This window comes from Anabrus simplex, chromosome 12 (assembly GCF_040414725.1).
Source record: "Anabrus simplex isolate iqAnaSimp1 chromosome 12, ASM4041472v1, whole genome shotgun sequence".
NCBI lineage: Eukaryota > Metazoa > Arthropoda > Insecta > Orthoptera > Tettigoniidae > Anabrus > Anabrus simplex.
In genome coordinates, this window is record NC_090276.1 from 64,607,918 (window position 1) to 64,632,387 (window position 24,470).

General features: G+C 37.1%; 1 protein-coding gene across 2 annotated transcripts in view; it reads left to right on the top strand.

The window, feature by feature from the left end:
- The window catches only part of LOC136884537 (zinc finger protein 383), a 60,586-nt gene that overhangs the window by 11,500 nt on the left and 24,616 nt on the right, over positions 1-24,470 (top strand). Inside the window, exons 2-4 of one of the 2 annotated variants that reach the window (XM_067156783.2) lie at positions 519-612; positions 13,048-13,170; positions 20,887-20,979. In XM_067156783.2, the coding sequence (XP_067012884.2) occupies positions 529-612; positions 13,048-13,170; positions 20,887-20,979 (300 nt within the window). In that variant the 5' untranslated portion in view covers positions 519-528. The remainder of the gene's footprint in view (positions 1-518; positions 613-13,047; positions 13,171-20,886; positions 20,980-24,470) is intronic. The other variant, XM_067156784.2, reaches the window with a different exon arrangement.

Consider the following 24,470-nt stretch of genomic DNA (forward strand, 5'->3'; position numbering starts at 1 on the left):
AGGCTTGCAACATTGCAGTCGTTGCTACATGACCTAAGCTAACTCCAGTCATACTCTGTCACTTAGCGTGCTTTCCACTATATCAGAATCTTAACAGTAACCATTGGGTGTCATTAGGGGCATCTATGGCCCCCCGTGAGGTATTATGACTAACAGTAATGTTAATTCACAGTGGAATTAGTGCACTGTGCATTCGTTATATTAGCTGCACTGGAACACCATCAGCATGTCAGACGGAGAACAGCAGAGTGCAGAGAGAGTGAAGTGATTGATGGCTTTAGGCGAATGTTGTTACAATGACAGTAACCAAATTTTCAGCCAATCATTTTTAGTACTGGTATCAGGAAATATACAAAGTCGTTCTTTTTGATCCCTCAACTCACTGAAAAATTTTATTATGTCATTTGCTGTGCTTTCTATTAGCTAGGAAATTTCTTGAGTCATTGAATGTGAGATCCTAGCAGTTCCTGGGACAGATAAGATTAAGGAGTTAATTGCATGTTTGTATTGTTACATAGGTTTGGTAACATGGAGCAACAAGTAGTCATTAAATGTGAGCCTGATTGGGCCATCGATGATGATGATGAGGAGGAAGAAGACACTCCCCTTTCTGTAAGTATTTCACCTATTTATTAATCCTATCACAACTATGCCTAAAGCGAAATTGTCAGGAGTAGATGAAATAAATGCGGAGGTGATGATGAAATTAGCAGGGGTGAACTAATCTGAGATGAAGTTGGCATATCCAGATTATGGTGGTTTGGACACATGATGAGGAGACAACCTAGGAGAACAGCCAGAGTTCACTTTGAAGAGAGGTAGAAGGAAGATGTGTAATTAGAAAACCTAGAACCTGTAGAAGGAGGACACTGGATGATGCCATGAAGAAAAAGTCATTTATGAGTAGGAGAGAGTAGGAAAGGCTTATCAACGGTCCCCAGAAAACTGGAAATGTAAACTGATGATGATTATAAATGCTGTTGATAAAACTCTGTATAGCAAAGTGTCTTGAAGTTTTTGGCTTGTTAATCGACAGGTACAATTGAAGCAGCTCTGTATTAACACTGGGCTTTTAAGTAATTAGGTATAAGAGTAAGGAGTTAACTGCATGTTTTTGTTGTTATATAGATTTGCTGGCTTCATAGAAAACTCCTGTGACACAAAATTTCTGGTGCCGCAACATCTCCAGAAACTGTTTTATAAGTACCCAACCTAGTGAGATGTAAATATTAAGTTAGGTGATCATCATCATCTGGAGCAGTTTCCAACCACAGTCTGGGTCTGCTTGAAACATAAGCCTCTCTATTGATTTCTGTCCATCCACCACTTCTCTTCTCTCACTGCCATCCAGTTCTCTCCTCATGCCTCGTTGCTCTTCTTTACATCTTTCAGCCATCTGTCCCTCAGTCTTCCTCTAGGTATCCTTCCCTTCAACTCTATTTCTAGCTTTCTTGGTATCCTCTCTTCTCCCATTCTCTTTATATGTCCATACCACTGCAGTCTTGATTTTTCTATCAACTTTATTTTTCTGGAGGCTTGTTTCTTTTGCAGTGTTCTTAATTATGGTTGGGAAAAAGTTTCCTAATCAGCTGTATGTAAAGTCTCTTAAGTGAGAGAAAGTTTGTAACTGTCCTAAGTTGTAATCACTTCATACATATTTGACCATTACATATGTTGATGGTTATGAATTTCATGTTTTTGGTCCGTATTGAACTGAGAATAATATATAAGTAATAATAATAATAACGTAAATGTTTCCACCTTTTCAATACTACAATATATTCACAAAATTACAAAATTATACGGTACTAGTTTCGACCCATCTAGGGGTCATCATCAGCCGTATTGGAGCAAAGATCATTTGTGGCGAAATCCTGAGACAATATTATTTTAAAGAATAACAAGTGAAATGAGATGTTATGGTAATAGTTAATAATACAAGGAATATACATACTAAGAGGTTTTTAACAAAGAATAAAGTATAAATGGGGTGTTGTAAAAATTATAATCATGGAAATCAGTAAGTTCTTGTATTGAAATGAAATATGGCTTAGGAAGAGGGCTTAAGGTGGGGCTGAAGGGTGCGGGAGAAAGTGTAATTGTCTTGGAAAAGTACCTTTGATTAAATTTAGGATTGAGTTTAGGTTGGCTGCATTATTTTTTCTGAGGAAAGTGATAAATAGATCGAAGAGTATGTTGGGTTTCTCTGAGATTTCATTGAGATTGTGACTGGCATTAAAGTATTGGTCTAGGTGTATGTAGTAATTTTCCATTATGTTCAGTAAAGGGCCCTTGTTTGCTAATACGAGGATGTCCATGTCTTGTTCAATATTGGTGAAATTATGGTTATAATCTTGCATGTGTTGGCCGATGGCTGAAAACTTGTTGTATTTTATTGCGTTAGTGTGCTCGTGGTATCTGATAATGAAGTTTCTCCCGGTTTGCCCGATGTAGGTTTTTTTACAGGTGGTACATTTGATCCTATAAACTCCTGATTTTAAAAAACTGCTGGTCTTGTTGATGTGTGAAGTATTGTATAAAACATACTTTATTCTTTGTTAAAAACCTCTTAGTATGTATATTCCTTGTATTATTAACTATTACCATAACATCTCATTTCACTTGTTATTCTTTAAAATAATATTGTCTTAGGATTTCGCCACAAATGATCTTTGCTCCAATACGGCTGATGATGACCCCTAGATGGGTCGAAACTAGTACCGTATAATTTTGTAATTTTGTGAATATATTGTAGTATTGAAAAGGTGGAAACATTTACGTTATTATTATTATTACTTATATATCATTACATATGTTCTTGTATATTTCAGATGTTTGCTGAGCAATGAGCAAATGATAGAAAGTAGATGAAATGATTCTGTCTATACATTTTATACGATTAATTGTTTTTTGTGGTAAACCTTGATTATAATTTGCATACATATTTTAATTTTTTATTTTTCTATTCCACCTTTTCAATACAATTGATTTTGTGTTCTTAGAAATTCATATTGCTACAACACTACATTAGAAGGGACATGTTTCGCTTGGTTTCAAGCATCCTCAGCCTTTGCAATTTATCTCAAGGTTAAGACCTGTCATTATTAATTTGCTTATAACTAATTTGTACTTAATTACGATTATAAAAACTAAGTGGTAAAATACGTAAACATAGGAATTTGTAAACACAATGGACAGTTTAACAATTTAAATGACGGTGCTAAAATTGGGATTAATTCTAATAACATTTACGTCCAGAACACAGTAATATCTTCACAATAATGAGATTTGGCTAAAATTCTCAAGTTCTTTGTTTTTTAAACACTATTGTTAGTTGACTTCTTGTATTAAAATTTAAGTCGTAAATTCTGTAAAAACTCAGTAGTGTCTAAAGCTTAAGGTCTTAAATGCGTTGGAAATATTCTGCTTCATGTATTGATTTGAGGCATGCTTCTGTAATCTACTAGTTGTAAACGGTAAAATGCAACTATTGGTAGTTTCCTCGAACTAGTCTTGATTTGATGAGCAGATTTTACATTGGAAGTAGTTCGTTTTTATGAGAGCTTAGTCAAAAGGGACGTCAGTCTGAGAATCTTGAGGTGTTGATATGTTTTCTTTTTTCACAATATTTAAATGATGGAGCGTCCCTTTGACTGCTACTACAAAGCCTTGTGGTATTTGTTACATTACGGTGACTGGTTGCTTTCGTGTTTCTACTCCTTGTGTTATACATGTGAACCTTGATTATACGCTTGCCAACATGAATTATATTATCTTGAAAGGTAAATCGTATCTGGCTTGCTTCGTATTACTTGCAGAAGAAATGTGTTCATTGCCAAGGCTAGAGATGACCAAACTGCCTCTAATCGAGCAAGTTGGCTGTGCGGTTTGGGTTGTCTAACTGTTTATTTGCATTTTTTTATAACACCGATCAGTCATTACTGTCATCTTCCTCATCACCATCATTTCCCCTTTTCCAGTTGACACCAGATGGGGACAAATAGGGTTCCTCTCCACTTCATCCCATCTCTGCACCATTCCTCACCCAACACTGTGTTCCAGTTCACATTCCATTATTGTACGCTGTTCTTCACAGAGTCCATCCATCGTAATCTTGGTCTTCCTCGTCCTCTCTTCCTTGTCATCTGTCTTTCCAATGCTTGCCTTGGCAGCCTTTGATCTTTCATCAGCTTGACATGTCCAAGCCACCTCATTCTGTTCTGTTCCAGTTTGTTATTTAGTTTTTGCACATGTAACTCTTTTTATATGTCTTCTCTTCTCACTCCATCCCTCCTTGTCTTCTGTACCATAATCTGCAGGAAGTTCATTTCAGCTGCCTGTACTCTACTCTCATCTCTCCTGAGTTATTATCCAGGTTTCTGCTGCATACGTCATTATAGTAATATCCCTTGTACCGGTACATTCCTTTTTTAGCAGTCATTTATTCTATATTAATCTCTGTACCTGGTGGTAGAAGGCACTCCCAAGTTGTAATCCTTCTATTAATTTCCATTTTCTGTCATTTCACTTCCCAACTACTGTATTTGAACTGTTCTAGTTCCTTACCTTCAATTTTGATAGCGCCTTTTCCTATTCTTCCTCCACTCATCACCATTGTCTTGCTCTTCTCCACACTGATCCTCAGTCCCTATTCTCTCCTTCTATTCACTACATTTGGTTGTTATTGTTGTACCTCCTCCTCATCTCCCCCCTTGGATCGCATCATCATCCGCAAATATCATTACATTAATTCTTTCGCCTCTATAATCTTCCCTTGCTGCCCTTATGATGTCATCCATCAGTATCTATCAGTACTTCTGATAAAAATGGTTTTCTGTGTTTTGGCACATGCTCTGTTCAATAGTTCCTTGAGTTGCAGTGACAGTAGAATAAACAAAAGCAGGATATATTCTGGTGTTATTTTCAGTCAGTAGCAAAGCCTAGTTAATAATGGATATTTTTCCAATGGTCCCTATGTTCTACCTTGCAAGCCTTCAGTAGCCAGTGGAATTAACAGATCAACTCTATGTGGAGTTCTGAGTTTAGGCCTAATGAGCAGATTTTCCCAGTTATGGTGTTCACTACATACGTAAAAGACTATTCGAGAAACATCCCTCAGGTGGCCAAGAGCTTGGACCTTTTCTTATCTGTTAAATGCTGTCTTTTCTTTTCCAGGCATTATATAACATATACCGAGCTCGATAGCTGCAGTCGCTTAAGTGCGGCCAGCATCCAGTATTCGGGAGATAGTAGGTTCGAACCCCACTGTCGGCAGCCCTGAAAATGGTTTTCCGTGGTTTCCCATTTTCACACCAGGCAAATGATGGGGCTGTACCGTAATTAAGGCCACGGCCGCTTCCTTCCCACTCCTAGCCCTTTCCTGTCCCGTCGTCGCCATAAGACCTATCTGTGTCGGTGCAACGTAAAGCAACTAGCAAAAAAAAAAAAAAAAAAAAAAAATTATAATATATATTGTTACTGATAAAAATATTGTCTTTTCCAGGTACTTTCTAGTGTTTTCTTTACCTTATATTAGTTTCAACTGACTGGAAAACTTAAGAGGTTGTATATTACAGTTGAAACCATTTATTGCAACATCATTTTTTTTTTTTTTGCTAGGGGCTTTACGTCGCGCCGACACAGATAGGTCTTATGGCGACGATGGGATAGGAAAGGCCTAGGAGTTGGAAGGAAGCGGCCGTGGCCTTAATTAAGGTACAGCCCCGGCATTTGCCTGGTGTGAAAATGGGAAACCACGGAAAACCATTTTCAGGGCTGCCGATAGTGGGATTCGAACCTACTATCTCCCGGATGCAAGCTCACAGCCGCGCGCCTCTACGCGCACGGCCAACTCGCCCGGTAACATCATTTTTAATGACCTATTGGATATAATGGCAAAATCTAACGGTCCCATCTAAATCCTACTATTATCATCATCATCATTATTATTAACTTTATTGGTTACATTGGACCACTTGTGTCTTCCATGTACACTTTTTGTTTGAAGGTTGTACTGTTTGATTCTTCTTATCTGCCCAGTACTTCTTCATTCGTTCTGATCGCAGTGTTCTTAATTCGTCTGAAATCTCTACAGGCCTTCTGTGCATCATTTCAGTTGAAGAAGAGTTGTAATTTTATTCTTGTACTGGGCATCTGTAATTTCGAGTCCAACTGTTTTGAGATCCTCTTGAATTTCTGTGATCCAGTGCCCTCCTGTCTTCTTTCCCAGATTTCTCATCATTAGTTGTCGTAAAATCCTGTTTTCTGGTAATTGTAAGATGTGAAAGAAATGAGAGATTCTTCTCTTCTTCATCATGCTGGTAACTGGGTCAGTCTCTCGATAGACAGTTTCAATGGGGAGGATTCTCCAGACTCCTTCAACCTGGTACTTTTTATTTATACAAGTTTTGAGAAGCTGATCAGTTCTTCTTTCATTTTTAATTTGGAATAAGGTTTCGCAAGTGTAATGGCTTTGGGCAAAGTTACAGTTTTGTAGTGTTGGATCTTAGTGTCTATTGACAAGCATTTTTTGTTATAAGTTGACCAGGTTAGAAATTATGCTTTTTTCACTTTGTTGGTTCTATTTATCTATGTTGCTTTCTCGCTTAAGTATTTTAAAAGTCGCTTAGTACGACATACGAAGATGTACAATATTAGAAGTTGAAGTTCAACTATATTTGTTTTCGGCGCAAGACAATGATGTTCTGTTTACTCTCTTGACTGCGATCATTGTGTTTTGGACATTAACTGAATTGCTACGATATGAATCAATGTTAATTTTTTGCCTGTGTTCAATGTATTAGTTGTTTTAAGATCTTTATATCTTGCCCTATTTTACTATTTGGCTGATGATGACGCTTGTAATGTGTCGAAACCGGTCCCAATAAACAAGTTGTGACTTCTTTATAGTTCAACTTACAACGGAGTATTGAAAAGGTGGATCCTTCTAATATTGTACATCTTCTTATTTCTCTATTCAATACGGAACGATCATGAAGTTTTTAAATAGTACGACATACTGTATAAAACAGCGTATTTTTTATATCATTTTCAGAGAAATGTATCAACTATAACATCCAGTATTTATTTTTGTTTGTTATGTGTTTGGGGAAAGCTGACAACAATGTAAAGATTATTTTCAAACTTTTGTTTTCAGTAGATTGTAGATTTGTAGACAGGGAAGTGTTCTATCGCCAATCCTGTTTACAATAGCAATGGATGACCGGGCGAGTTGGCCGTGCGGTTAGGGTCGCGCAGCTGTAAGCTTGCATCTGGGAGATAGTGGGTTCGTACCCCACTGTTGGCAGCCCTGAAGATGGTTTTCCATGGTTTCCCATTTTCACACCAGGCAAATGCTGGGGCTGTACCTTAATTAAGGCCACGGCCGCTTCCTTCCAACTCCTAGGCCTTTCCTATCCCATCGTTGCCGTAAGACCTATCTGTGTTGGTGCGACGTATTGCAAATAGAAAAAAAAAAGTAATGGATGACATCATGTGAACAGCAAAAGCAGCATATTGAGGAAAAGAAATTAACAATTTGTTATTTGCAGATGATATTGTGATTTGGGGAGAAGAGGACATGAATGTTCAAGAACAGTTGGATTTGGATGTGGTGAATGCGAAGATCGAAGAATGTGGATTGAAAATAAGTGTAGAAAAGAATAAAACTCTTGTTATGACTAGAGGGGAGAAAGAAGGGAAAGGTCAGATTAGACTTGCAGACAAGCCCCTGGAAGTAGTGGAGATGTTCAGTTAGTAAGAGGATTCAAGCTGGAAGCTATTTCTATCATAGTGTAAGAAACATGTTATGGGACAAAGATGTGCCAGTGGAAGCAAAGGAAACTGTGTACAAGATGTGTTACGTACCCATAACAACTTACGGTGCAGAAACTTAGACAATGACAAAGAAGGATGAGAGTCGAATACAGGCAGCCGAAATGAAGTTCTTGAGGAATATGATACAGAAGAGTAGAAGAGACAAAATAAGGAATGAGAAAATCCGGGAAGAAATTAGAGTGGAAAAAATGAATGAAGAATAGAGAAGAGCTGACTAAGATGGTTTGTGCACATAAAGCAAATGAGTGATGAAAGAATGCCAAAAAAGGTGATGGAAATGCAAATGCAAGGAAGGAGAGGCCGTGGATGACCACGATTGAGATGGAACTGACCACTCAAAGTTCACACACATTGCATCTTATTTTCTCCGTATTTGATCTTGAACTCCCAGTAAAAATGAAGACATCTGTTCTCGGCTTTAACCATATTTTAACGGAACTGGATATTGGCCTCTACCTATAAGCAGCTTCAGGCGTGATCAATCCTGTTTGAAGTGTTACTACTCCATGTCAACTACAATATGTGATTTCTCGTACCTGACTCACGTGTCTATGCTAGAGTGAGATTTAATTAGTTAACAGTTCTAATTACCTACTTCATTCCAACGAATATAATAATCATTTCTTGTTATATATGAACATTTTTATTAACTGACTGGTAGCAATGATTTTAATAACTTCACTACCAGCTCTATGTTGTATTTTGTTTTTAACCTCTGTCAACACGATTGTATGTTTTTCTCCTAGCCATGATGAACATTCTTATATGTTTTCACACTAGTTTTAAGCCTATTTGATTTTCTATAATGTAAATGTTGAATCTTAGGGTACCATATATTTTAAGGACACTAGGTTCGGGGCCCTGACCTAACTTTAGGCTAAGATTTATTTTCGGCTAATGATGCTTACAACAGTTAAGTGAAACATGTCCCAACATACAACACCTGTTGTAATGTTTATATCTTAAATATAATAAGGAAAGATAAGTATTTTAAAGGTGGTGTAAATTATTATTCTTATTTTAATGTTCATAATCTGATGTCCAGTACGGTCTACAATGAGATTTATTACTCGTAACTACGGAAAGGATGTGGAAGTGGCGGGAGCCCTGTTGAGGTCCATGGGAAAGTATAACATTATAGGGAAGAAAAGTTTCTCAATAATCACCCTCAATTAATCTATTAACTATTAATGAAATTAAAAAGATACAAAATCAAATAAAACAAATGACATAGTTGATGACAATTAAGAACGCTTAAATCAAAGGTTATTTAAATATACCATAATCAAATCAAGTTCTTCAGACACTAGAAGATAAACTTTTAACATAGAAGTTGATACCAAGTGAATGGAGGCAAAAAAAAAAAAAAAAAAAAAAAAAACCACACACACCAAGATTTTACATTTAATGTACAATATTGCTTATCAATAGAGAAAGTTACTTTTACATTAAATTAAGAATACTAAGCCTGAAAGGAATTGCCTCCATAAACAAGATGCTATGACTGTCTGTTGAAGCATAGTCATTCAGAAAACACAAAATTGGTGAATGTGGAAATCTAGAGGAAACTCCGACACGCAAAACAAATTTAAATTATCACAGAAAGTTACATTAAATGAGAAAGGGCCAAAACACAAGAAAAAAATGTAAATTAAACCAAACCTAAGAACTTAGCGCTTACCTAGGGGGCTAGAGTCCCGAGATGGGTCAGACGCGGAGTGCATCTGGCCGATAATGTAATTAGTATTCAAAGACACGGTCGAGAAGCTTGGCTCTGGCGAAGTCACCAGAGCTCAGAAATGGTGCAATCAGAAGATAACCAATTAGGGCACGGGAGTACCCTTGCATTTCTTACATTCATCAGTAGCAGATATTGTTATTCTGACCTATCAGAGTGCTTTTCTGGATCCTTCTTCATGATGACACAGGAAACATCTCGCAATTCCTTACCATAGCCACACGTGTCACTATAGTATGATTCATATGTTACCTAGCCTATTCAAATACAAAAATCTTTTCCAACACAATTTTACACCTTAACAAATTTTAAACCAAACTTGTCCATGATTAATTTTTTTTACAATAATTTCCAAAATTTATTTAAACAAACTTTTAACATAAAATATAACAATTCTTCATAGTAAGAAGTTGTTATATTAATAAAAACCACCTTTCCAATACACAATAGTCCTTTATATTCAGGATAAAATCATTAATAGATATTATAATTAGGACATGTTTCGCTCATGCTTAGTGAGCATCATCAGCTAGAAATAACTTAATCCATGGTGGGTCAGGGCCCTGATCCCAGTATACAGTATATAACGAAAAACGTCTAATATTACATTGATAAAATACAAATTCTAACCATTTAAAAATAATCAATAAGATTATATTATGTCTATTGAAACAAATATTGACCATTAAAATTGCTTAAAATGTAAGTGGAATGAATGACATGAAGATGTTACAATAATATGTAGTGATTAATTGTTCGTATAAATCGATGACCATAATAATCCACAACTAAGTATTTATTTATTTTCCACCTACTCGATACAATGATTGCCTAAGGCAATTTAATGGTTAAAAGTGGTACATGTTTCGTATATTATCAACATCTTCAGCCACATAACACTGTTTAGATGAAAAATACATAAATTGACAAAGTAATGCTTTTTTATCTAAACAGTGTTATGTGGCTGAAGATGTTGATAATATACGAAATATGTACCACTTTTAACCATTAAATTGCCTTAGGCAATCATTGTATCGACCAGGTGGAAAATAAAGTTGTGAATCTATTGCAGTGCGATACGGACCATGAAACTAATTTTATGTAATGACCATAATAATCTTCGCTCAATGGCATTAGACTGCTTATAATTAAAAACAGTTATTCACATAAGGGTGAGCTCTTGTAATGAACTATGATGTTTCATAAAATAGACGTGATGATGAATGCTAAAATCACATATATTGCTTGAAAAACGAACTGCACAGTTGGATAAAATGTCGTCTGGATCGTCTGGAAAGGTGGTTTTTATTAATATAATAACTTCTTATTCTGAAACCCAATACGGTTTTATAATGAGATTCATAACTTGCAATTTCTTCATAGGTCGAAAATATCTCATTTTTATGCAACATCTTAAGAAAAATGAATTTCAAAACTTCTTCTCAATTGTTCATCAAGTCTATTGTTTCTTCACATTTGCAAATTTTAAAAAAATACATAAGGAGTTTGATTGCTTCCCCATTATCTGTCCAAACACCTGTGACAATCGTCATCGTTGTCTGAGTTGGGTTACACTTGTTGCTTTGATGAAAAAACACTGCTTTGCATAACAGAATGTCAGTGACCTGTACATAATGTACATGGTCCAACCTAGAGAGAGAACGTAATAATGGGCCTTTCAGTAATATGCAAATAAATTACAATCGGTCAATATTGATCTGCATTTAGGGCAGTCACCCAGGTGGCAGATTCCCTATCTGATGTTTTTCTAGCCTTTTCTTAAATGATTGCAAAGAATTGGGAGATTTATTGAACATATCTCTTGGTAAATTATTCCAATCCCTCACTTACCTACCAATAAATGAATATTTGCCCAAATTTGTTCTCTTGAATTCCAACTTTATCTTCATAATGTGATCTTTTCTATTTTTAAAAACACCACTCAAACTCATCTACTAATGTCATTCCATGCCATCTCTCCACTGACAGCTCGGAATGTACCACTTGGTACAATTTATGAACTTCATCATATAGATCCGTATTGATACATTTGAAAATAAGAAACAATGTTAGGTTCAATGGTTCTCCCAATCAATACACCTCACTTTACAAGTGAAAACTATGTAATATAGAAACATATTAAACATATCCTGGAACATGTTTCGTCTCATTTGAGACTTCCAACAGCCATAATGTCTCGTAGTAGATTACAAAGCTCATTGTAGCTGTCTACTAATTTAAAAAATGGAAGAACCCATGTCCTTCAAGAACTATTTGAGAATACACTAAAGATAAAATATACACAATATTTACACAAAATTGACTTCACTTCTTGCAAAAAGTTTTTATCTTCATTGTACAAATTTGAAACACTTCTTGAAACATGACATGCCAGCCAAAACGTCTCGTAACAGAATACAGTGCTCATTGTTGCTACCTAGTATAGTAATTTACAAATTTATGTTTTATTCATCATAATGCGCGTACATACATACATACATACATACATACATACATACATACATACATACATACAGTCAGAAATTATGGGAAAGTAAAAAGTACATTTCCTTGTTGCTGTGGACATGATCGATACAGAAATACCATTCTTTTTACATTCAGAGCAATGTACAGACAAATTTCTTATTCCCTATAACTTCTGTTATGTAGTACTTTTTGATAGGACCAATAATATAAGAATATAAAATTTTACATGCCTTCTCCTAAACTACCATTTCATTCAGGGTGAATAAAATTGTTTATAGCTTAGAGTGTATTTTCTTATTCTCCGACTCTATATACTGATTTTCATTAAATTCTGCTTACCCATTTTCTTGTGGCTCGACGTTGATATGGACTTAGCATCGAAAATACAAATTCACGAAAATCTCTGTTATCATAGCTGGTATGGTAAAAATGTGTAAGACATAAATTATTGGAAATGAAATTCAGTATAACTTATGTAGTATTTATCGATAGGACCACTAATAAAATAAATATTTGAGAACAAAATTTTAGATCTTCCCCTAAACTACCATTTCACTCAGCGTGAATCAAATGATTTATAGCTTAAATTGTAGTGGCTCATTTCCCGACTTTACATACCGATTTTCATTAAATTCTCTTCAGCCGTTTCCTCATGATTCGCGTACATACATACGTACATATTGTACATACAGACATGCAGAAATTACAGAAAAGTAAAAAGTACATTTCCTTGTTGCTGTGGACATGACCGATACAGAAATACCATTCTTTTTAAATTCTGAGCAATGTACAGACAAAACTCCTATTTTATATATATATAGAGGTATTATGCCCTCATTTCTGAGTTTACACAATGGATATGTTTAAATAAGATGGCAATTTACTGGCCGGAAGTATTTTTTTAATGGAGCTAATCTAAATTTGTCAAAACATTTTCTGCTTGAAAATATGTCTAATAAATGTATCATAATTCCTATTTTACTTAGGAAATTCAAAGGAGGTCTTTCTTGGAAAAGTCTCTTCCAGAACATGATGAAGGAAAAGCAGAAGATTTGTGCCGATATGATCTGCAAGATAGGAGGAGAAAGATGAGCCAGCCTACAAAACATGTAAGATCTCAGTTTGTTTTTCATTTATAGATTCATATGTATGAGTAATGATTGGAATATCGTAAGTGCTTAACCCCCTCCCATCCATAGCATATTAATGTGTACCGCGGAAGCCGAGCACCTTCTGCTCGTGGTGTAGTAAAACGTACTTATACTTCCAGTTGCATTTGTAAGACACCTATGCATGGATGAGGGAATATAGCCGACTATTATTGCATTTTACTCATGTAATTTTTCTCATCGCGGAAATTTCCTCCCTGGTTTTTAGAACGAAAAATTGGAAAAAAATCCACATATTTTCCCTCCTTGTTTTATCTACGGTCTTCACTAGTTGCGAACCACGGACTTATCTCGTTTTCGTGATTCCTGCCAATGTACGGAAATCGGGAACTATTTTGGAAATTCCAGTTCATGTTTCCCATGCTAGGAGAGAAGGAACATTCCAGCGCCCGGGGCCAGAACACACCTGTGACTCTCACATGTACAGTAATCACTTTCAGCAGTGTTCTTACGTGTGAATTGTTGTGCGAAGTGTTTGTTAGTGACGTGGTGGGAACGAAAAACAGTAGTTACGACGCACAATTTGTATTGTCTGTGATAGAATTTCCCAAAAATAACAGCAATCGTACTGCATCTCATGAATTTTCTGTAGCACTATCACATGTGCATTACTGACGGAAGCAGAAAGAAGAATTGCAGTGTACCAAGATAACAACTTTATCATTTTGGGGACCAAAAAAATTGAAAAGGAAGTTGTTTCTTATGTGAATCAATTGAGAAATGATGGCTTTTCTTTTTCCCACGAGGTGCTCCAGTTAAAGGCTGTAGATGTAGCAAAAAACTCAAAAATTCCTGATTTTAAAGCAAGCAGAAGGTGGCTTTGTCAGTTCATGAAAAGGAACAATCTTTCTCTTTGAAGAAGGATAACTCTATGCTAGCAAATGCCAGAGAATCGAAGTGATTCATCGCATACAACTTTGGAAGAAAGTGATGACGAATGACATGGTAAGTCGATTTCTTTGAAGTGAAATACAAATTAGCATAGGCAATTTTACAGATTTTACCCTAATACAATATTCTAATTTATTTCAGGTATCTGGCTCCTATCTTTAGTAGATTCTCGCGTGACATTAAAAGATGAGCGTTTCCATATAATTTTTGCTAGGGAATGTATTATTGCCTTTGATTTTTTATTAAAATTAATTGTTGTACATATTTTCAATTATTTTGTTCTATTTTAGGCCTAAATACATTTCATAACTTAAGTAAGATAATTATGTTCGATTTCTTGATTTCCATCTTTAATTTAGACATGCATAATTTTCCCTCCCCGTTTTTCAGGTTGGAAAAAAGTAAAAAAGGGGGAAATTATGCAAGAAAATATGGTAATAACACATGCGCTATCTGGAGACCATAGATATTTGTTTTGTTTTAACCCCAGAATTGGTAGAGTTAAATCTTTTGGTGGTAGCCATATTTGGCAGCTATTACTTGTCTAAATACAATAAAAAATATCCATGAGGTACGAAATAAATCGACAATATTTTATATATCTACATAATTCAAAGTAATATACTTCATTGTTAGGTTCCGTATTGAGTTGAGACTACGCTTAAAGTAAATACAAAATTTTAATATTCCACCTTCTCATTGAGAATATTAAAATTTTGTATTTACTTCAACCATATCTACATAAAGCTAATATTATGATGATTGTCATGTTGACACAAAATTACTTAAATGTTTCGATTAGAAAAATGTACAGCCTGTTCAAAAAGTGTAATTCCTAAATTCAAAATAATAACAATTTTGATCATATGTACACAAAACTGAAACATGTCCCAAAAAACTGAGATATGCGGATTGTCAAGAAAGTACCTCCAATTCATTAGGATAAGTTTCATCACTCTGATTAGGTATATTCTTGAAAATATTAGGGAAAATATATCGGCATGCCTTGTTCAGGAGGCGTGACCTTTACGATAGGTTGTGGTATGGCAGGCTCATCATCACTTTCACTTTCCAACTCGAAATCTGTTGGTTCCTTCTCATTATCCTCAAAGTCAGATCCGTCAATTTCGTCTTCTTACAAATTTTGCCATACTTCATCACTAATATTCTGTGATGAAGATGCCATATTTATTCACACACTGTACTAAAAATGTATATAATCATTAAAATAACACTATATTATATATATATAAGTAAATAACTCACAACGAATGGAAAACAACAAAATAAAATGAATAGAATAGCAAAGTAGAGCTCGTGAAGGTTTGTTTACAAATGCTAGCTCAGTGGCACTCGTATAGATCATCGGAAAACTGCACTCATTTATTTCCATGAAATTGCGCCCAAAGTGGTTGTAAATATGAATGAAACAGAGCTCATGGCTGTTGTGGACATCGAGAATGAAAAAAAGAAGGTAGACTGTCATGAGGTTTGTTGAAGAATTGAGGAAATTACTTGATGAAATACGAATATGTTGAATACTTTACAGTGCCAGTACAGCAGGGGCCAAACTGTCGAATATTCGACATTTGCCAGTTCTAGGGTTGAAACGCCTGCAGGCTTAATATAAAATACAGAGGGCAGTTAATTTGCTTTGAAATATTTTATGTGATAACGAGATTGATCGCTTGGTATAAGTGATAAATTCTGGTTGTGAAAGTGTTGGTAGTCGCTTAAGTCCAATTACTTAAGTGGAGAGTGAAAATGACATTGAAAACATTAGGGGAAATGATGCTGTATACATGCATGATGACATATGTTGTAGGCCAACGACTATTGACTTGCAATTGGTGAAAAATCAGAGCAGCACACAATCGTCATGGTTAAGAATTTTTTCTTTTGTGGGGGTGGACACAGCATGTTGTTACAAACTTTCCATAAACCTACTATGCTGGCATAGCAGGGGGAGAGGTGATACTCCCACATGGTGCACACCAGGTGGTGGATAGGGGGATCCTAATCAGCTTGCCTGTCGACTTGAGCGAAATAAAATAGCTCTCGCGAACCAAACACACAACCTCCTGTGGGTGGGGGATGCAGACGAAGAATCACCGATGGTATCCCCTGCCTGTCATAAGAGGTGACTAAAATGGACGACCAAGGGATGATTAAATTAGAACCATGAGACTACTTGTAATTAGTACCATCACGTGAGGAACACCATGGGTTGCCTTTACTTGTGAGTAGTACCATTATGTTAGGTACACAATAGGTTTGTGAGTATTAGCAACAGAGGGTGAATAAGTACGGGTTTTGCAGTACCCATGATTAGTACCACTATGCAGAACACCACGGGCTTACGTTGCCTGTGATTAGTATCGTTGTGAGAAACACCATGGGTCTGGGTGTTGCCTGTGATTAGTACCCACTATGTGAGGAACACCGCGGGATAGTACGAGTCCCTGTGATTGGTACACCCATGTGAGGAACACCATGGGTTTGCGTTGCCTATGAGTGGCACCGTAATGTGAGGAACACTTTGACTTTCATTTGGTGAAAAATCACAACAGCACACAATCTTCATAGTTAATAATTTTTCTTTTGTTGGGGTTTACAGACTTTGCATTCCTTCTGGTTCTTTTTTTTGGGCTGATTTTGTCATAGTGAGGTAGGAAAGAACTCTAGAATTGCTTTATAGTGATTACAGGACATATACCAGAAAGGTATAGGAGTGTGGATGAATGGACCAGTTGACCAATGTTATTATACTTCTATGGTATGTTCGTTTGCACAACCCCTAAAAATTATAGTAGTCAAAGTTACATCAGTCCATTTTTGCACTCAGGCTTAGGGAGGAGTTCCTGGACAATTATTTTCCACCTTTCTGCAGATGGTGGTTGTAATTCTTCTTAGTCTTCTTAGTCACTATCACATAGTCCTCGATTATGATATTTTCAGGAAGGAAGTAGTCGTCAACTTCTTCATCCATATGAGAAAAATCAGAACCCTCACTTACATCGTTCATCAAAAGTTTGAACACTTACTCAATATCTAATACTATTTTAGCACTGCTGTGAGCAGGCATGTTCATCAGCCAGCAGTTGATTCCCAATAACCGTAGACATTCACATACAAAAGACAAGTTTGCAGCACTTGCTGTGAGGATACTAATGTATCCAATAGATGGTAGATACTGTATGTTTTTGAATCATTGCTCAAAGGCATACAGAAGCAAAGATATGACACTCAGAAGTTTGAAACTCAATATGGTAGAGTCTTGCAAATCAAAGTCTCGCAATTTCGAGTCTCCATTAAATCCAACCGTATTTAAATTTGAATTTTTGTTTTTGAAAGTATAAAATGAGTTTTCTAGAGCATTTCATTCCCTGCTTATTACCGATATGTCATTGTTCTGTGCCTCCCCTCCACTGAGATCGCGCACGTGTTTGATGTCATGTCTGAAACTAAAACGAGGTAGAAGGATGTGCCTATTAAAGCAGTTTTATTGCTGAACAAAACAGGGTCGCATGCAGATGAACAGGAACTAGCATGTGATGAAATTCACGTTTTATTTTGCCCCGTGATGTAACAAGTTTGATATAACCTAGGAATCAGGGCATTTTGAATGTCTAGAAAAAAGTATCGGAACCGCCTGCTATATTCATTCCTGGAAGCATCAGAATGTGAGGAAAGCAACACAAACTTCCTCAAAGAGATAACCACGAGGGACATAGTGTATTGGTTAGCAGAATCGTGGGATGGACTGAAGCCAGAGACACTCATGAAATCATGGAGGAAGACTTTAGGAAGTGCTGCAGTAATGATGACATACCAAACTTGTCAGATCTAATCTCTCAGACACCCATACGTAAAGATGCTAGTGAAATCCAAGTTCCAGAATGGATGAAGAGTGATGAACAGTATGAACGTATAGACGCATCAGTCATTGAAATGTTGAATGTACCAACAGAAGATAGCGAGGAAGAGGTTTTAATAGAGGCGGCACCAAATATGTCTCACTACATTGGAGGCGGCACTACGCTACGTAGAACAATAACCGCAGGCAAGTCCCACCGGTACCCTCTGCAAGCGATGGCATGACATTGTTGCACAGAAACAATGCAAAGTTCAGAAACATAGTCAATTAAGAACTTTTTTAAAAAATAACCTTAATCCATACAATAACACTGTAATAAATGACAAGACAGGACCTTAACTCAAATCATTGCCGAATGTTTTCTTATTTCACAATTTTCTCTGTGTTGCTCCGTGTAGTCAGAGTTATTCCAAATCTGAGGTACCTCCCCCCCTCCCAGATTATCTTGGATTATCAAAACTCTACTGTATATTTTGTCGTAACCACAGAGCAACTTAGAAGAAGACACAGTATATTGCACATTGACTCTCATTGGGTTAACTATAATCAGGTGGGTAAAACGAATAGGTCTGATCCTTCAAATAATGAAGTTGAAGGAACCACTTTGTGATGTCATCTTCTGAACAGTTCCTGAAGTTTTGCAGGCAACAGACTGCTCCATTTGCACCATCCAGACAGACGCTGCTGCTGCTGCTGCTGCTGCAGGGATACATCCCCAATAGAATATTCTGAGAAATTTCCAATTGACTTACTTGAACATGCTGTTATCATACATAAACATAATTGTCCTTGACCTTAGCATCAGGTAACATGTCCGTCAGCCGAACACCGATATCAGGATCGCTATCTTTCTCCTCTATTTTCAAAATGGACAACAGTTATTTTGACACCTAAATCTGAAATCTCAAAAATATTACCATCACTCACCTATGATTATAGAAGGAAAACTTCTATATACTTATTGTCAGATTCACTCTGTCACTTGTACTATTTAAAATTTTAGTGCTTTCACTTGCCCTTGACCTCCGTTGGTTGTCAATCGAATCAAAATAGACATAGACCTGTTCCCTAGGAATGGCGTGCAAGGAGAAGGAGGGCGGGTAGAGGGGAACTTGCTCGCTGCCATTGACATAGCTGATTTGAATGGGAGGGGAAACTAACTGGGGAAGGGGTGAACGCTTGTGGATACTGATATTGTAGACTATTTATTTCTTCCTTCTTTTCCTCTTTATGTATCTTGTTAATTTAAATAGTATATTCTCCTCATTCAACATCTCATTTAAGTTTAATTTGCTTCTTTCCTTCTGTGCTAAATAAATCCATAATTTCTCCGTAATATCCATAAGCTTACCTTTCTGCACTGTATGTAATACCCTCATATCTTTTACCACGTTTGTAAATTTATGTTTGTGCTCTTGCATGTGTTCTCTCATTGCTGAAAACCTTCTATGATTTACAGCGTTTACATATTCTTTATATTGGATCTCCAGGCTCCTTCCCGACTGTCTGATATACTGACTTTTACACTCTTGACATGTTAAGCAATATATTCCAGAGTTTTGATACCTATTAACTCTATTAATTCTTTGTGAATTGAACAGAACTTTGTTGTTATTATTATGTTTTGTGAGCAATTTTTACGCCTTGTTTACAAAATATCTTTGCTAATCCATATGAATGCCTGTTATTAAACGTCATCACCTCAATGTTGTTCTTTTTATCCCGTTCCTTAATCAAGCGTGTTTTTGGTTTATTCATTATTTTATTCTTTATCCTATTGACATACTGCCTTGAATATCCATCCTTATTCGCAATATTGTATATTGTTTCCACTTCCCTTTTATGAGATGCAAATTTCAATAAATTGATTGTATTCTTAGGTAATAGACAAGGATGACATTTTAAGAAAATTGTAAATAGGATAGGGGAGTTTTTGTGTTCTTATATGACATATAGGACATACTGTATTTTATCTTCATTATGGCACATTTCTGTTAAGAGATATTTAGAACTTTGATGTTTGATGTGTAATATTAAGAAGTCCAAAGGATAATTGGTAGTGGGAGGAAAAACTGCTGAGGAAGAGAGAATAGCAGGGTCCTAGAAACACGTACGGCGTATGAAGTGATAGAAATTAATTAAACAACTCTAAATATTGACAAGGCTGACTTTTAATTATCAAAGGTGTATTTATTGAAGTAGAGATTGTAGTCAATATTGACCATTATAAAAATCAAACCGCAGTGGTTAAGTTAATAAACTCATTGAGCTCTGTGTTGAGGTGTCTGCAAAGGGACATGAGATGGTCGTCAGCTGGTGAAGCTTATGCGGTGCAATTGCCTCCTTACAGTCCTGATAGAAATGGGTTCCTGACTCCCATCATTCAACTAGGAGGTGATCTGACTCACAGAAGCCCGTCGAGTGCCCAGTATGGTTCTGCGGAAGCGAAGTGATGTCCGTTCGTTAAACATCTGAGGTCTTCCCATGCAGCAGTTTATGCGGGTGGTAACATTCTCTCTGCAATATTGAAAGTCCACCCTAGACACTGTTAATCTCGGAAACCCAAATTCATGTGTAATCTCCGGAATGCTATGACCTGTGCATCGTTGATCATCCCACGTTCAATGTCGGTCAACTCCCAAAGTCTTGCCATCTTTCCGACATTGGTGTCTGTGACAGACTGCTCAGCTAGCTGCAAGCTCAGGGATCATACATGGCACATTTTCTAATGGCACACCCCTTCCCATGACTTTTGGCCACTCAGTGTATTTCAGTTACTTAAGATCTTAAGGTGTGTGTATTGAAATGATTTAAACTCAGTTCTGACCTTTTAGTATTTGGCATATCCGTACCATGGATTGTTGATTATGTCTTTTTTTATTGTATAGAAATGGCAGGAGGAGAGTGATGCGAGTGAAAATGCTTCCGCTTTAGATAAATCGGAAAGCCCACCACCTTCTCCAGAACAAGTTATGGTACCGGTGAGTGCATAATAAATCTCTCCTTGATAGTATTGCCAAATAAGCAACTACACTCAACCTCATCTCTTGTATATCTAGCCTTAGATGACTCTGTGGAGGTGTTTGGATTTGATATCATTTAGGCAGTTTGTGTGTCAACGTGTACAGAACTCTTGAATTCAGTATGCCTTCTGGCTCCAATTTAACGCTCATGTAAATACAGGTGGTAACTAGAACACAAGACAAACACAAAAGTAGAAGAGGAACCCAGCAGGTCAGTATAAGTTTATTTAGTCGTATGGTGATTACAAACTATGTACAATTGGCACAAGACAAAATTACACTTTAAAGTCCGAGCTTTCCAGCCACTTAATTAAATTTGGAGAGAGACTGAACAAGTCATCAGGAAATCCAGAGTATGAATGAAGAGGGCAGCGCTGGACGAGATGCTCAGTCGTCCGTTCTTCTAAACTGTATTCGCACGTTAGTGAGCTGATCCAACCCCAGTACAGAAGGTAGTTACTCTGTTAGTCAATCCTTAGTCCGTTGAGACGACACCAAAGGTACCTTAGTAGGTCAAAACCTTTTGGCTTCGAAGTGGGATCAAGGCGATGGGAATTTGTTCCCAATGTTTTCAGTGACCTCTCCTCCTTCCAACTATAATTTAAATTAAATCCATCCACAACAACTTTCTCTGCGATGACACTTGCTGGTATACTTGATTGCAATCGTTGCTGTGGCGAATAGCAGAATTCCTGATGTAGTGGTAAAGAAGGCAATGCAAGGATTTTCTTAGCCTCCCTCAGAAGAGCTTGTTTCCGCCTTAGTGTGGTGGAGGGATGTGACTTAACACAGTTAACCCGTGACATGGAGTTGATTTCACAGTTCCAGTGATGCAGCGCATTGTGTCATTTAGTTTTGTATCTATTTTCTGTACATGTATACTTTCTAACCGAACAGGTACACAGTACTCGGCAGCTGAGTAGACATTTTAATGTCAGTTAGACGTAGGCTGTCGGCAGCGGCTCCCCAGGAGGTACCACTAAGCTTATGCAGTATGTTGTTTCTTGCTGAAATTTTATGAGAGTATAGTTCAGGGTTCTGTCTAAAGTGACTCAAAGATATTTTTGGAAAGGATTGTATCTCAGCATTTGACTGTAAAACAAAATTCTTGGTTTATTGTTTGCAACACAATGTACTATGTGGAAACAAGAGATTTCAGTTTTTGTTATGTTTGGAATTAATCTCCAGGTGTTGGAAAATGCTGACATTTGCTGCAGATCTTCCGTCAGAATGCATTCACCGTCTTCAAAGTTATTACTTTATGCAACCAGTGCGATATCATCAGCTTAGATGTACTTGGTTGATTTTGTGATAAGCAAGTCATGTATGTATAAATTGAACAGTAGTGGAGCTAAAACAGAACCCTGAGGTAGGTCGTTATTTAATTTTCTCTTATGACTTTTAGAATCGTCCAAGAACGTTTCAAATTGCCTTCCACTTAACATGTTGGGTATCAAGACCACAATTTCATGCTTCAGTATAACTTGCAGCAGTTCGTAGATCTGCGTAATTCTGTTTTATACGTAAATTTCTGTATGTCTAGCAAATCCTCCTCCTTTCTCCTTATTCAGCTCCTGCTGGGTTGGGGCATTTGTGGCGCTTCTCCACCGTCCTCTTTCCTTCCACCATTCCTCTTCCATCATTTTGTCCCGGTTCCCTCTTTATTGAATCAATCCACCTCGTTCTAGGTTTCCCCACCCCTCTCTCTTTCCCTCGAACTTCAGGTCCTCTTTTCCTAAAAAATACTGCCAGCACTCTTTGCGTCCCTCTCTCTAAATTATTTAACAGATGTTTTGCCGCGGGCTATTTTCCTATTACCTGGAAACAGGCAAATATTGTTCCACTTCTCAAATCAGGCAACAAATTTAATGTTTCATCTTACCGACCAATCTCTATTCTCCCCACACTATCCTTTATCTTTGAAAAAATTATACACCAGCGTCTCCTCGCATTCACTTTGCCGTATATCTCAACCAAGCAGCATGGTTTTCTACCAGGTGGCTCTTGTCTAACAAACCTGGCCACTCTGCATAGCTTTGCATCACACGCCATTGCAGCTAAATCACAGCTGGACATCTGCTACGTAGACATTTCGAAAGCTTTCGATTCTGTTGACCATACTCTGTTGCTCCATAAACTCTCCGAACGATTTAATATACATGGCAGTCTTCTGACCCTTCTTGCTGGCTTCCTACATAACCGTTGGCAGAGAGTGGTAATATCAGGCACTTCATCCTCATGGTTACCAGTCACCTCCGGTGTCCCACAGGGCAGTACTCTTGGCCCCTTGCTGTTTTCTTTGTTTATGGACGATCTGCCGTCCGAACTCAACGAAACAGCGAATACCCTACTCTTTGCTGACGACTGCAAGATATTTAGGGAGATCAGAAATCCAGCAGATAAAGCTCTGCTACAGTCCTCACTTAATGCCCTCTCGAACTGGTGCCGTACTTGGAAACTTATCCCCAATCCACAAAAATGCAGCCACATGACCATAACACTGCGTAAATCTCCTCTACCGACATCATATTACCTACTCGACAAGCCCATCACCGTGGTTACGCAACAGCGTGACCTAGGTGTAATATTTGATACAAAATTACAATTTAAGACCCATATAGAAACATATACAACCAAGGCTATGAAATTACTAGGTATTCTCTATCGCTTCACAGAAATTTCTGACCCCATTGCTCTTCGTCACTTCTTCCTCACGATCGTTCAACCTCTCTTAAACTACTGCTCTCCGATTTGGACAACAGCCGCCCCCTCCAATACTAAGCAGTTAGACAGACCAGTGTCCTTCTTTGCTGCAATTGTAAGGAACAGAAACCCCAAGCTCAGAAATCTGTCTACGCAGCAGGTATTAATAGCAATTAATGTGTCACCGCTGCACATCAGGCGACAGGTAGCTGACCTGAGTTTCCTCCACGAGATCTTAAATGGACCGCTCGGAACATCTTGTTTCTCTCTTCTCTCTGCGTGTTCCTTCCCGTTCCACCAGAACCAAAGACCTTCTCCACATTCCCCACACTCAGCACTCAATACTTCAACGATCTTTCCTAATCCGCCTCCCAACACTCTTTAACAATATTAATAGGAGACAAGAGCTTGATACAGCATCAAATAAAAGTGAATTCGAGAGGTGTGTAAATAGTATCTTAAAGATAAGTTGATGTGAAGGGATTATACCGCCATCTTGACCCACGACGACTTGGCTATGAACATGGACATTCTATGGTTTTCGATTTGGACAGTTATTAGTAGGATGTGTACCTGATCTTGGTATATTTTGTTATGTTTATTATATTTTATTATGAAAGTTTACGTTTGTTAAATAGTCTGTTGACAGTGCAAGTGAAATTTGCTCAGTGTAGCTGTATCTTGTGCTTCGTGAATAAATAAATAAATAAATAAATAAATAAATAAATCTCTTTCCATCTGTTTAG